The sequence below is a fragment of the Capra hircus genome, chromosome 9 (genome assembly GCF_001704415.2).
Source record: "Capra hircus breed San Clemente chromosome 9, ASM170441v1, whole genome shotgun sequence".
Taxonomy (NCBI): Eukaryota; Metazoa; Chordata; class Mammalia; order Artiodactyla; family Bovidae; genus Capra; species Capra hircus.
Window position 1 is genome coordinate 70,214,761 of NC_030816.1, and position 14,581 is coordinate 70,229,341.

At 38.1% G+C, this 14,581-nt stretch overlaps 1 protein-coding gene across 6 annotated transcripts in view; it reads right to left on the bottom strand.

Moving 5' to 3' along the window:
- The window catches only part of SHPRH (SNF2 histone linker PHD RING helicase), a 120,603-nt gene that overhangs the window by 30,759 nt on the left and 75,263 nt on the right, over nucleotides 1-14,581 (bottom strand). For 5 of the 6 annotated variants that reach the window (XM_018053310.1, XM_005684887.3, XM_013966588.2 and 2 more), the window contains 3 exons: nucleotides 13,649-13,827; nucleotides 10,281-10,361; nucleotides 8,444-8,870 (listed from right to left, as the gene is read on the bottom strand). In XM_018053310.1, the coding sequence (XP_017908799.1) occupies nucleotides 8,774-8,870; nucleotides 10,281-10,361; nucleotides 13,649-13,827 (357 nt within the window). In that variant the 3' untranslated portion in view covers nucleotides 8,444-8,773. Of the gene's footprint in view, nucleotides 1-8,443; nucleotides 8,871-10,280; nucleotides 10,362-13,648; nucleotides 13,828-14,581 lie in introns of those variants that run through there. The other variant, XM_018053309.1, reaches the window with a different exon arrangement.

Consider the following 14,581-nt stretch of genomic DNA (forward strand, 5'->3'; position numbering starts at 1 on the left):
ATTCCCGCCAGCGGTGTGTGCGAGTTCCAACTCGCCATCTCCTTGCCCAAACCTGTCATTGGCTGTTTTGATTATAGTCATCCCAGTGGGTGTGAAATGGTACTTCATTATGTTTCTTTTTTTTTCCCCCACAGGGTTTATTTATTTGTGCGAGTCTTTTTTCCCCCATAGGATTTATTTTTTTGAGCCCTTATAGGTTCATAGCAAAATTGAGCAGAAAGTACAGTGTTCCCAGGAAACTCCCATCCATGTCTACCCCACCTCAACTCTCCCACTATCAATATCACATGTCAGAGTGGTAAACTTGCAATTTATTACAAGTGATGAAACCTATTTTGTCACATCATTATCACCTAGGGTCCACAGTTTTATTAGGTTTCACTCTTGGTGTTGTGGACAATGTAAAATAACATGGATCCACTGGTGTAGCTGTCCTATGGAATTGTTTCACCGCTCTAAAAGTCCTCTGTGCTCTTACTCATTCTTCTCCCCTCCCCCAACCTCTTCATTAGGGTTTTGATGATTTTTATATTTTCCGAGGGACTAATGCCGTTCATCATCTTTCCATGTGCTTATGGCCACTTGTCTTTCTCAGAGGGGAGATACAGGTCAAGTTGCCCAAACTATCAGTTATAAGTATGTACAGTATGATGACCATAGTTCTGTGTTTCTCACATCTGCCTGTGTTCACAGGTGGGTTCTTTACCCCCAGCGTTAGCTGGGAAGCCCCATTAGTGATATAATATTGTGCCAATATTAAACATACATAGTATTTTTTAAAGTAACTTTACAGAACTTTTAGATTTATTAAGCTTTTGGTATCTTTATTTTGAAATAAAACATGTCTATTAAAAGTTCCTTTGCCTATTTAAAAATTGGATTGTCTTATTCCTGAATATCAGTGCTTTTTAGAGGTCCAGTTTGCCTCTAACTGAAAAGGAAAATAACCCACTATTTCATCTAGTATAAGAGAAACACTATAGTGTGTTATCCTTTACGGTGGTCTTCTGAGCAGGTTTCACTGTTCCTTAATATCTGGGATCCACTGATTGTCAAAGTAGTTGACTTGTGATTTCAGGGCAGAGGCACCACTTTTCTTGGCAGCTGGACTCATAGCAGTCCAAAAGAAACAAATAGCTTCAGGCAATTTTTAATAAATCTTATGTAATAGTGTAACCATTTCTGATATCACAATCAGAGAACAGAATCAAACAGCACTTCTTACTATTAAATATGAAACACACAGGAAAAGCACAGCTGGAGGAAAAGTGTTAAATAATTTTAACGTTCATTAGCTTGTTCTCTTTATCAGACAGGATGTTTGCCGACTTTAGTAACCCACACAACTCTCCTCTAGGGTGAACAGTGTTTATGTTATTCCAACCAATTAAATTCAGCAACTATTAACTGTACCATTAGAAAAAACCCTGATGTTGGGAAAGATTGAGGGCAGGAGGAGAAGGGGGCAACAGAAGATGAGATGGTTGGATGGCATCATCAACTCAATGGACATGAGTTTGGGCAAACGCTGGGAGATAGGGATGGACAGGGAGGCCTGTCATGCTACGTCCATGGCGCTGCAGAGTTAGACATGGCTGAGCAACTAAAAAACAACAGCAACAGTTTACTGCCCACCCAACAACAAACATTTAATGCCTTTTCTACTGAATTCGTTGAGTTACTTGATGTTTTCAGAAAGAAATAGATGCATTCTATGTTTACTCACTTTTTAGAAAAGGAAATAGCAGCCTCCTTTTTTTGGTATTTATTATTCATTTGGCTAAAGAGATTCTGGAACTTAGCACTGAATATTTTGGCAGAAAGAAAATCTAAAATGGAAAATGCCATGGTGATTTAACTACCGGATTTAAAAGAGCCTTAAAGTTCACTTGTACTAAAAACTTCCAGAAATTATTTCACTAACTCCTTTTGAGAACTCATGTTGTATTCAAAATTTCCTTTCTCCATGGAGAATCAATGTCGTAATGGATGCTTCAGGCCTGTTCTCTGACTTCAGTAAACCAGCTCCTCCCTGCCGGTATCTTATAAGGATGAAATTCTTCACAACTATTTTACCTGATAACATGAGTAGCTCCCATGTTCACTTACATAGGTGACATGTGACTGCCATAAACATGGATGGGAATAAAGGTGTTGGTCTGCATATTAAATAAGAGGAAGCTTAATTTGTCTTTTATAAAAAACCCTCCACTCTGAATGAGTTCCAATATCTTCTTTCACACCTTAATGGACCTCCTTGCCGATCCCTGGAATGTGTCCATGGGAGTCCACTTACTGACCCAATGATACTCATGAACTACCATTTCTTTGGGGTGCAATCTTTATTCTTTAGATGTTTAAGTCACAGTTAAACAGTTTTGAGTATATATTTTTAGAAACATTACAATGTTATTTAAAAGTGGTAGCGTAAACTGTATCACCCATTTGTTTCTCCAAGGATAGTCTGGATCAAGAGTTCAACCAGAGAAACAAAACCTGTTGGAGATACATATTCAAGGATTTATTGCAAGGCATTGGCTAATGTGATTGTGGAGGCTGGCTAGGTAAGTCTGAAGTCCAGAGGGCAGGCCATCAGGAAGGACAGGCTGGAACCCTAAGGCATGAGCTGAAGTTGCTGTCCACGGGTGGAATTTCTTCTGGGAAGTCTCACATCTGCTTGGAAAGACTCTCAACTGATTAAATCAAGTCTGCCCAGCTCATCTAGAATAATCTCCTTTAAAGCCAACCGATTATGGACACTAGTCGTATCTACAAAATCTACAAAAACATTTCATAGCCACACAGTATCTGATTGGTTGAGACTACAGCCTGGACAAAATGACTCATAAATCTGACCATCACAGATGTCAATAATTTCTGTGGTCCCGGGGCAGTCACAGAATATCACTTGTTTACATTTATGTGGACACAGCTTTTAAAAGCTATTACATGCAACCTCAACCATTTCATTTTTTTTTTTTAACAAAGTATAAGATATAAAATTAAATGGAACTCTTTGTTTTATAGCCTACCAGACTTGCAAACACTGCTGCCGCTGTGTGGACAGACTTCCTCCTACAATAGAGCTTTGTCCATGATCAACAAAATTGTGTATACAGCAACTTACAATGTGGCCGAAAAATTTGCCCATTCCCTGCCTTGCTCCTGCTGAGGAGACACCAGAGTTAATTTAAAAATAGGCTATTATAGTTTTCAAAATTTTTGGTCTCAGGATCAAAATTTTTGGTCTCAGGTGCCATCAAAATTATTGAGGACTCTGAAGAGCTTCTGTTTATATGGGTTATACTTATTAGCTTGCTTCGCTTTGCTTGCCTGCTCAGTCATGTCTGACTCTGCGACTCCATGGACTGTAGCCCATCTGGCTTCTCTGTTCATGGGATTATCCTGGGAAGAATACTGGAGTGGGTTCCTCCTCCAGGGGATCTTCCTAACCCAGGCATAGAATCCTAGCCTCCCATGGCTCCTGCACTGGCAAGGCGGATTCTTTACCACCTGAGCCACCTGGGAAGCCGGTTTGGGCTGCTACAAAACTCTTTCCAGGGACCTGAAGACTGTACACAGGGGGACATCCCCTCTGAAGCTCATCTGGGGAAACTCTTCCTCTTTCTGAGGAAATTTGGGGACAAATGTCTGCTCCCTAAGGCACTGGAAGAATCAGTCATCAAAACTGTGAGGCATACAAATCACAGATGTGAAAAGATCCCATGTGCTGAAAATAGGTTCTTGTTCAAAATTGTGTTTTGAATAGGCTCTATTGAGGGTTTGGAACGTAAGAGCAGGTTTACTAGGAGACAAAGATACCATAGGAGTTTGGAGATTAAGCTCTTTAAGGCTGAAGGGATGGAATAACTGAATGGCAAAAAGAAAAAGTTACTGAATAATTTAGTCATCCATACAAAGAATTGTTACACAGGTAATGGAGCTTAAATTTTATTTCTATTTTGCAAGGAAAAAGCATAAGCTGTAGTACGAAAGATTTGGTTCCAATATAACACAGTTTTAATGAACAAAATTGGTCTTGAGAGTCACTGATATTAAATAATGGAATAGGGTTCAAGGGATGGTATAGGACCTTCAAAGATAAAGTATGCAGCGCTCTGAAAGGCTAACTGGAGGCAAAGGAAAGTTGGAGATGTCAACTTTGGTCCTGGCCAACTTCTCCTGCTATTTTCTGTATATGGTAGTCTGTTAACTCAGAAGCAACACCACATACCCATTATGAGAACTGAGTTCCCTTTGCGGTTTATCCATTACTCCTTCCTTTAAAGGAAGGCTCACCAGTGGTTCATATTTAAGCCTTATGTGTGATAGCATTTATGTGAAATTCACAATGCATTGAAGGTACACAGAAATTCTTGTACATTATATAAAAGGTAGAGCTGACTGATCCCACTTTGAAGAAGCATTATGGAAGATTAGATTTTTCTTTACCAGAGTAGACAGGTTTAAAACATATTGCTTGTACTATTTCATTTTAGTAGCATGTCATTTTTATATTGCTATGCCAGTAAGAAATTAAGAAATAGCATATAATTGTGGGATTTTGTTTAAATTCTATAAAAATTGAAAGATACTTTTTATTCAGCTTAACAAGGCCTGAGCTCTTTTACCATAGGTGATTTTTGCATTTCTCAAAGATTATCCTAGTTTAATAAACATGAAAATACTCAAGCACAATTAAATATTCGGAGAACTTGTAAAGGAGAGCACAAGATTTAAAAGACATCATTTGTTTCTTTGTCTACTTAACAGGGTAACTTGGGTTGATGATTCATCTTGCATTGTTAAATTCAAATCCTAAATATTTTGACAAATACTGTCAAGTTTGATAACTATTTGTAAAGAATTTGTGGTTGTATGTTGAATTATCATGTAGAGAGTTTTAAGTTTATTAATACAGTATAAAAGGGGCCAATCCCTAACAAGCTATCTCTAAAACACAGGCCATTCTGCTGAGATCACAAAGAGAAAAGCTGAAATTGCAATAAGTATGGCAAAGCTACCTGAGTTTGAAGCAAGAGACTAAGGAATTAGGTGTATTTCACATTATAGGACTTCATTACATATAAATAAGTCTTTTCAGTCCTAGTAAGGTTACTTGGATTCATTTAAGAGAGATGCAGGGCTTTCCTGGCGGATCATTGGGTGAAGAATCCGCCTGCCAATGCAGGAGACTCAGGTTTGATCCCTGACCTGGGAAGATCCCACATGCTGTGAAGCAACTAAGCCTGTGAACCACAACTATTGAGCCTGTGCTCCAGAGCCCAGGGTGAGCCTATGTGCCGCAGCTGCTGACGCTGGTATGCCCTAGAGCCCATGCTCCACAACAAGAGAAGCCACTGCAATAAGCCTGTGCACCGCGACCAAAGAGTAGCCCCCAGCTCACTGCAACTAGAGAAAAAGCCCATGTAGCAACAAAGATCCAGCACAACCAAAAATAACTAAAAAAAAAAAAGAGAGAGAGAGACATACAGTCCTAGTTCCAAACACATTTCAGCTCACTAAGGACTTGAATTACCTTACTATTTTCCCTCTGTGGTTCATTAATAAAGTACTCATTTAAGAACAACTATTTTTAAAAGTACAGTGATATTTCAGAAAATATAAAAAGATAGAAGGAGGACTTTGCAGCCAAGATGTGGAGACTGGATTGGAATTTATTTTGAACAATTATTTGGGAGAACTGTCATAACTATGAGAAATGCTGGACTGGATGAAGCACAAGCTGGAATCAAGATTGCAGGCAGAAATATCAATAACCTCAGATATGCAGATGACACCACCCTTATGGCAGAAAGTGAAGAACCAAAGAGTCTCTTGAGGAAAGTGAAAGAGGAGAGTGAAAAAGTTTGCTTAAAACTCAACATTCAGAAAACTAAGATCATGGCATCCAGAACCATCACTTCATGGCAAATAGATGGGGAAACAGTGGAAACAGTGAGAGACTTTATTCTCTTGGGCTCTAAAATCTCTGTAGATGGGGACTGCAGCCGTGAAATTAAAAGATGCCTACTCCTTGGAAGAAAAGCTACAACCAATCTAGACAGCTTATTAAAAAGCAGAGACATTACTTTGCCAAAAAAGGTCCATCTAGTCAAAGCTATGGTATTTTCAGTAGTCACATATGGATGTGAGAGTTGGACTATAAAGAAAGCTGAGTGCTGAAGAACTGATGCTTTTGAACTGTGGTGTTGGAGAAGACTCTTGAGAGTCCCTTGGACAGCAAGGAGATCCAACTAGTCCATCCTAAAGGAAATCAATCCTGAATTCATTGGAAGGACTGGTGCTGAAGCTGAAACTCCAATACTTCAGCTACTTGATGCGAAGAACTGACTCATGTAAGACTGAAGGCGGGAGGAGAAGGGGATGACAGAGGATGAGATGGTTGGATGGCACCACCGACTCAACGGACATGAGTTTGAGTAAACTCTGGGAACTGGTGATGGACAGGGAGGCCTGGCGTGCTGCAGTCCATGGGGTCGCAAAGAGTTGGACACGACTGAGCAACTAAACTGTCACAACTATTTTGAAGAAAGAATAAATGTCTATAAAATATAGGGTTCTGTGGTTTAAACAATTTTGACACCTTTTTTTGAAAGACCAAAACAAACAAAAAATGAAAACCATGTAGTATGTTCTATGGATCAGAAATTTAATAAATGCCCAAATTTCAATTTACACTAAAATATTTATTTAATTGATGACATTTTACAGAAATAAATAAGAGCAGTTTTTCTCTAATACAGATAGGTATATTTATCTATTTATATTTTTATATTTCTCTTTATACAAAATTGAAGCATTATCAAATTACTTTCCCTAAAACTGTAGCGCAAAAAAGAATACTCAGAAACAGAAAGAAATACTGAAACATGTTCATCATTAAATTAGAACCAAGGGCCTTCTGAATTGCAGCAAGTTATGATTTAGAGAAAAAACATGAGATTTGGAGCCAAGGGTCCTGGGCTCCACTGTTTACTTGCTATGTGTCATAGGCATATTTCTTAGTATTTCTGAATCTCAGTTCTCTACTTTTAAAACAGGAATGTTATAAATTTCATCAACTTCACAGGACTGGTGGGCAAATTAAACACAAAAATGTATAGGAAAGCTCTTTATAACATGTAAAGAGCTACAAAAATAATAGTTTTGTCTAATTTCATATAAAAGAATCAATGCATATCTTCCTTCAACTGAAGAATAAGCACCAAAAATGTGTGTGTGTTTTCTTCAGTTGGATTATGTCACTCTATAAACCAGAATAAGAAAATGCACCTTAACTAAGCACCAAAGCCTCTTGGACAAATGTGATCCAGGGTATATTCCTGTTAGTTTTCTGGACAACTAGTAGGAGTTAATGAGTCCTGAGGGTCATCTGAAACTCTGAAGGCTCAAAGAAAATAAATCAAGAACATTTGTATTACATCAAATGGCTAGGATACAACAAGCTACTCCTTATTTAACAATTTCAAAGTCCATTAATTCTTCACAGAAGAAGAAACACTGGGTTATTATCACTTGCAATTATTTGCTTCTGTGAATATGACATTCTCTTGTTACAAAGATCAAATGCTAATCCTTGAGGGAAGTACTAGTGGAATGAAATAACAAATCCTATCATAAATTTAGATATTAGTGGTTAAAAAGTCTAGTTACACAAGAACATAGGAAAGAAAAAGAATCTAAGACATTAGTATGTAATAATGATAAAAAAACCCTGCCATATTGCTATAATCATAAGAACTGAAATTACAGACACTGCAATATTTACAGATCAATCTTAAAACGTAAACATTTAGAACACAAATTAAAAGTAGAGAAAACAATTTTAATTAAACATTAATACACTTAATAAAGCTATGTTAACTGCCTACACTGATAATATTTAACATATAACAGAAATACTTAAAGTGTTCAGTGTTTCAATTTTTAGTAGCAAGATACAGAGAAAAGAAGTAACTGTCTAATATTAACTTACTGTTGGAGCTACATTACTCTGAAGTTACTATTTATGGAGTTACAGTCTATAACTACTCAAAGAACTGGGAGCTAATATAATTCATCATCTTTTAAAAATATTACTAATAAGATATTGGTGAATCCTGTGCTAAAGATACTAAAGGCTCTTCCAAAAATGAGATCTATCTTGGTTGAGTATACTGAGACATATAAAACTAGAATAGCTGAGTTCCTCTCTTATTCTAACTTCTTTTTAAGACTGATCTTATCAAAAGAAAAGTACACAATACCTCTCTTAACTCCCTCAGATAGAGATATTCTTTGGAATAAAAATAAGTATTTTTGTGTGTGTGCGCGTGTGTGCAGTCGCTCAGTGGTGTCTAACTCTTTCGCGACCACCGTGGGCTATAGCCAGCCAGGCTCCTCTGTCCCTGGGATTCTCCAGGCAAGAATACTGGAGTGGGTTGCCATTTCCTCCTCCAGGGGATCTCCCTCACCCAGGGATCAAACCCATGTTTCCTGCATTGGCAGGTGGATTCTTCATCACTGTGTCACCTGGGGAGCCCGAACATTTTATTAGGAGTGTAAAATTAAAGATCTTGATAGCTATTATGGAAACAGTATATTGAAAAGGACTCAAAAACTACTGGACTGTACAACCAAAAAAGCGATAAATTCATTCAACTAAGAACAGTGTTTACTGACATCTACTGGATTGTTTTACTTATAACTTTATTCTATAAACTATGAAAAATTTAAAATACACTAAAGTCTGGACTGAACCAAGTGTACTTCATTCAAGGTCTTCAGTGTCTTTGGTAAACAGGTCTGCCAGGTCAGCCACGGTCAAGACAGAGGCCTCGGAATGCTTTGCGGAAGGGTTCGTGTGACTGCAGGATTTTCCAAGTGAGCAGAATCAGAAAGAAACCCCCAGAAATAAATTATTATGTTTGTCTTTATATACTGCTCTGGTCTCATAATAATGTAAGACATAAAAATATATTAATATTATATTCTTAATATAAGAGTATGTCCCTAATTTTTTGTAATTGAGTTATAAGAAACTCCAAGAAGATGATTGGATCATTATTACAACTTGTTAAAATTAGGAAAGATTGCTATATAGCATTTTCAAACTTTGCCATAAAATGTTTTCCTCTGTACACTTAATAAACAAAACCCCTTGCCAACTACTGCTAAGGCTTTCACCTTACAACTTACCTTCTTACTATCCAAAGTTAATTTCAAGAAAAATTCAAGCTGCTATTTTTATTGAGGCAGCTTAAATATAATCACTGAATTCTGTTATATTTGGAAATACCACCAAGAAAAAGCCTTCATGTTTGAGGCAAAAAGCTTTTGTGGCAGCCTCTCTCTTTTCCACAGACCACCAATGAAAGAGAATTTCTGGTTTCCAATGGCCGCTTTACTGTGCAAAGCACTAATACCTCTGCAGAAACCATCCCTTCCAAGGCTATCATCTCTTCTGAGTTTATCTTGCAATCACATCTGTCTCACCAGAATTCAGTTAGGCATTAGTTTATGTTTCAAGAAAACATATATGGAAAGAAAACAAATATTGAAATAAAATATATTAGGAAGTAAATGTTAGGAAGTTTTATGATTTCAAACTTAAGTTTTTAAAATTAAGGCTGTTTTAGTCTCCCTGCTTCTGCTCTGCCTGTAAGAGTAATAATACAATTACCAGCCTAGTTTTAAGTCCATACCTTTTAACTTGCATGTAACCAACAAGTGTCTCTAAGTTTCATGTTACAGATTTCAGACCAAGGCTTTTAGGTTGGGCATAAAGATAGATTTCATTTAAAAAGTAATCCAGCATGGCAAGGAAATGTAGGCTAGTTCTCCCAAAGCCCACCACTGGCAAAATATATATGTGTGATTGAAAGTATAATAGCTCTGAAATAAAGTTTCTTTAACAGCAGAATCACTTAAATATTTTTTTATGTATTTGCTGTTGTTCTTCCGTCTCTAACTCGTGTCCAACTCTTTGGGACCCAATGGACTGCAGCACTCCAGGCTTCCCGGTCCTTCATTATCTCCCGGAGTTTGCTCAAACTTATAATCCCTATTAATAAATTAAGCCAAATATAGAATGCTTGGAGTATTAGCTGGGAAATTTTGGATAGGTAAAATGTCATATCTTGCTCTATAAAAAGTATATGCACTTACATCTTTTGGTTGACTAAGTGATCATCTAGGTGAAGAAGTTCTACATGCTTACACAACCTTAGATGAACAGGAACACTGCTGCCATCCACTTGAAGCGAACTGTTACCTACCTCCTTTCAGCAGTTTTCAGCATTGCTTGCATTCTTTCTTCTATTGTCGCTTTTATTAAGAATCTGTGTACAATAGTGGGTCTAGAAGGCACATAACAACGATAAGTTTAAAAACACCTGCAGAACAGTTTAGAATGAAGAAACTTCATATATTACATGCTATATTTATCAGTCAGTATCTGCTGTGGCAGGTACTAAGCCAGGTGCTGGGGTGAGGGGGTTTGGTCAACAGTGAATACAACAAGCTAATCTCAATGAACCGATATCTACAGTATCTACTGAGGGAAGACATAATAAAAACACACCATAAAGACATTTTCAGCTATAGACAAGGTCATGAGGAGGCTGACATATGACCTGAAACATGACTGCTGAGAATAGGTGGCTACAAGCAGAGGAGGACAGGGAAGAGCAACCTGACAGAAGCAGCAGTAAATCAATGCCACGCCCGAGCACAAGCTTCCAAAGTCTGAAGGGCAGAAAGAAGGCCAGCAGGGACGAAGCATACGGTGAGGGGGACGGAGGCTGGATTCCCTTCCTGCCCAGCCACCTGCAGGGTGGCTAAGTCCTCCTTACCCTGCCTCTAACACAGTATATGTATTTACTCATTATGTTTATTGTTTACCATCTGTCTCTACCAATCCCCTACAACTAGTATTTAAGCTAGGTGAGGGCATCTCAAGTACTTAGAACAGTGCTTGGCACACAGCAGGAGCTCAATAAAAATTTACTGAATGAACTATGTGGATACTGCTGGAGGTAGACAGCTCAAGTTGGTGATGGAAAGATGAGTTACTTCTACTCTGACTGTAGCTGTTTTCCCTTTTCTCCCTCAACAAGGAGGAGGAACAGAGAGACTGCAGATCCACTCTTCAGAAAGCAGAAAAATCTATATACTAGGGAAGCAAAGTAGGATTGTTAAGCAGTGTTGAGTGGCCTTTATAGACTTGTGGTCTTACATCTGAGATAAGCCCACTGTATGCTTTAGAAAACAGTAAGATAAGAAGTCAGTGCTTAAAAATATAAGACAAGGCGAAAACAAACAGGGACCTCTCTGGTGGTTCAGTGGTTAAGAGTCTGCACTTCCGTTTCAGGGGGGATGGGGTTGCTCCCTGGTCAGGGTACTAAGATAACCACATGCAGTGTGGTACGGCCCCAAACCAAACAAAACCACCCCACATAAACCCGAATCAAACAAAGAAAAAACCCAGTAAGACATAACTACATTTTAAATGATACTTGGTAGTACTTTAGAACTATCTTGCCTTTATTACAATTATATTACTTTGTCATATTTTGCTTGATGAATGTCTCTTTCCTGCTTAAAATTAAAGCCATTGTTTGCTCTCTCGGCCACTGCTTACAGAGCAGGCTATGTTTCTGAGTGTGGCATACAAGCCCTTACCTCCTGCCACTCCTCTGCACATACTTTATACCCCGGCAACTTCAAACTCCTGATGGTCCTGAGAAACATCATGTGGATTTTCTCCTCTGTGTTTCTGCACAAGCAACTCTCTGCTGTGTGAGCACCCTTCTCTAGGCCAACTCCGGAGTAATCAGTCCTTCAAGACTCAGTCTAATGAAGCCTCTCCTGACTCTCTAGGGTACAAGAGTGCACGCTCTTCTTTGTTACCACAGTATTCCTATTTTTGCACATTCTGCTATAATATGTCAAATCATCTGTTTCCTGTATTACATAGTGATCTCATTGGGGAAACAAGATTATATCTTATTCAATTTGAATCTTCAGGGTAGAGCATATTTGTCATCATTGTTTAGTCACTGAGTCATGGGGACTCTTGTGACTCCATAGACTCTAGTCCGCCAGGCTCTTCTGTCTATTGGATCTCCCAGGCAAGAATACTGGAGTGGGTTGCCATTTCCTCCTCCAGGGGATCTTCTGGACCCAGGGATTGAACCCACATCTCCTGTATTTCAGGCAGATCCTTTACTGCTGAGCCCTCCAGTGTCTAGAATAATACCTGACATTTAGCAAGGGTTCAATCAATATTTATTTAACAAGTGCTTAGTATGGGTGCCACCACCCTTATGGCAGAAAGTAAAGAGGAACTAAAGAGCCTCTTGATGAAAGTGAAAGAAGAGAGTGAAAAAGCTGGCTTAAAATTCAACATTCAAAATATGAAGATCATGGCATCCAGTCCCATTACTTCAAATAGATGAGGAAACAATGAAAACAGTGACAGGTTTTATTTTTGGGTTCCAAAATCACTGCACATGGTGACTGTAGCCATGAAATTAAAAGACGCCTGCTCCTTGGAAGAAAAACTATGACAAACCTAGAGAGCATATTAAAAATCAGAGACATTACTTTGCCAACAAAGGTCCATCCAGTCAAAGCTATGGTTTTTCTAGTAGTCAGGTATGTACGTGAGAGTTGGACCATAAAGAAAGCTGAGTGCTGAAGAACTGATACTTTTAAACTATGGTGCTAGAGAAGACACTTGAGAGTCCCTTGGACTGCAAGGAGATCCAACCAATTGCAAGGGAAATCAGTCCTGAATATTCACTGGAAGGACTGATGCTGAAGCTCCAATACTTTGGCCACCTGATGTGAAGAACTGACTCATTGGAAAAGACGCTGATGCTGGGAAAGACTGAAAGCAGGAGGAGAAGGGGACGACAGGATGAGATGGTTGGATGGCATTACCAACTTGATGGACATGAGTCTGAGCAAGCTCTAGGAGTTGGTGATGGACAGGGAAGCCTGGCATGCTACAGTCCATGTGGCTGCAAAGAGTTGGACATGGTTAAAGGACTGATTTGAACTGAGTATGAATGCATTAGAACAAATTGAAAGAATCTAACATCCAGGAGGTAGTGCATCTGAGAGGCTGTATAAAGGATAATTATCCATTCTGATATTTGAATAAAAGTAGTACATACTACATAATATTTACTATTAGGTTTACTTAACTATCTCATTTGTACTTTCCTAACGGGAAGCGTTTATAAGAGCTATTTGTTTTCAGTTATGCATGAGATATGGCTTATTTTAAATACTGGCTACTTCAGCAAATCAAAAATCAGTTCTTCTCAAAGTTATGACAGATGCCTTCAGCTTAATAGTTGTCTTAGGTATTTTAAGAAACTATCTTGATGAAGTGACCAGGGTAGCTTCTGAACAAGGAAAGAGAAAAATCTGGGAGAATGTGGGGATTTGGTGTTTGGAGGAGAGTCACTGGAAATCTCAAAATATCTTCTGGTCATATAATAAGAATTGAAAATTTAATATATAAGTAAGTCACTAAAAATGAATAGGTTAAGATGAACATAAATGAAGAGTTTAAATGCTGACTTGTATCTTAGAAACAAGAGCAAATGTGACTGAGGCTAACTTTAGTCCTTACTTTGTTTGTCCAATCCGGTGCACCCTTCCGATGGCCTGAAGCTCATGGGCAGGGTTCAATATGGGCTCCACCAAGAGAACATGAGTTGCTTCAATGATAGTTAATCCATTAGAACCTGTGTGCAGGGGCAGCAGCAAAATATTGATTTGGGGATCATACTTAAATGCTGACAGGTTCTCCTAAAAAAAGAAAGGTACATTGAATTTTAGCTGGATAGTCAAAAATAAAAGCAGGATACTACAGCTCATGCTAAAATGCCCAAAGATATCCAGGTCATTGTGAAAGGCAATAATTAAGAAAATTAAATGTAAGATGACAAATTTTAGAAAACAAAATCATGTGGCTTGACTTTAAGAAAAAAAAAAGTGTCACACAACCTCTCATGTTCTTTATAATACATATAATAATACATAAAAGAATCACAAGATACGTGCATGTGATGTATGCAAATGAAACTATATGAGCTTAGAAGAAAGAAGGAATGCGAGAAAGTGCTAGAGTGAGTATAAGAGACATGAATCTGCTAAATTTTCACTTGGTCTTTTTTTGGTGTTTTTCTCTTAGGTTTGTATCTGTCATTGTGCCGAGTGTGAGGTAAGCACAATTTGACCATATGCAGTTCTGCCTAATGCAGTGTTTTTAGAACTTAATTTAAGGGGCATGAGGCCTCTGTCCATTCAAAAGGTATACTATAGGCCATCTTTTCCTATGTTAAAGAAACGGACCTCAAGTCACAAGATCTTCAAGTATGGTTTGCTATGGGTATAACTGAATAGATGGAAAGTAAATGTAGTTTGTTTACTTTGCCTTTAAATGTTAATCTTATAGACAATCAAGAACTCAAACTGTTTTTGTGGTTTATATGACACAAGACAATAAATGCAAGTAAGCTAGTTAAGAGCAGTTTCAGTTTGTAACTGAATTCACTCCAAA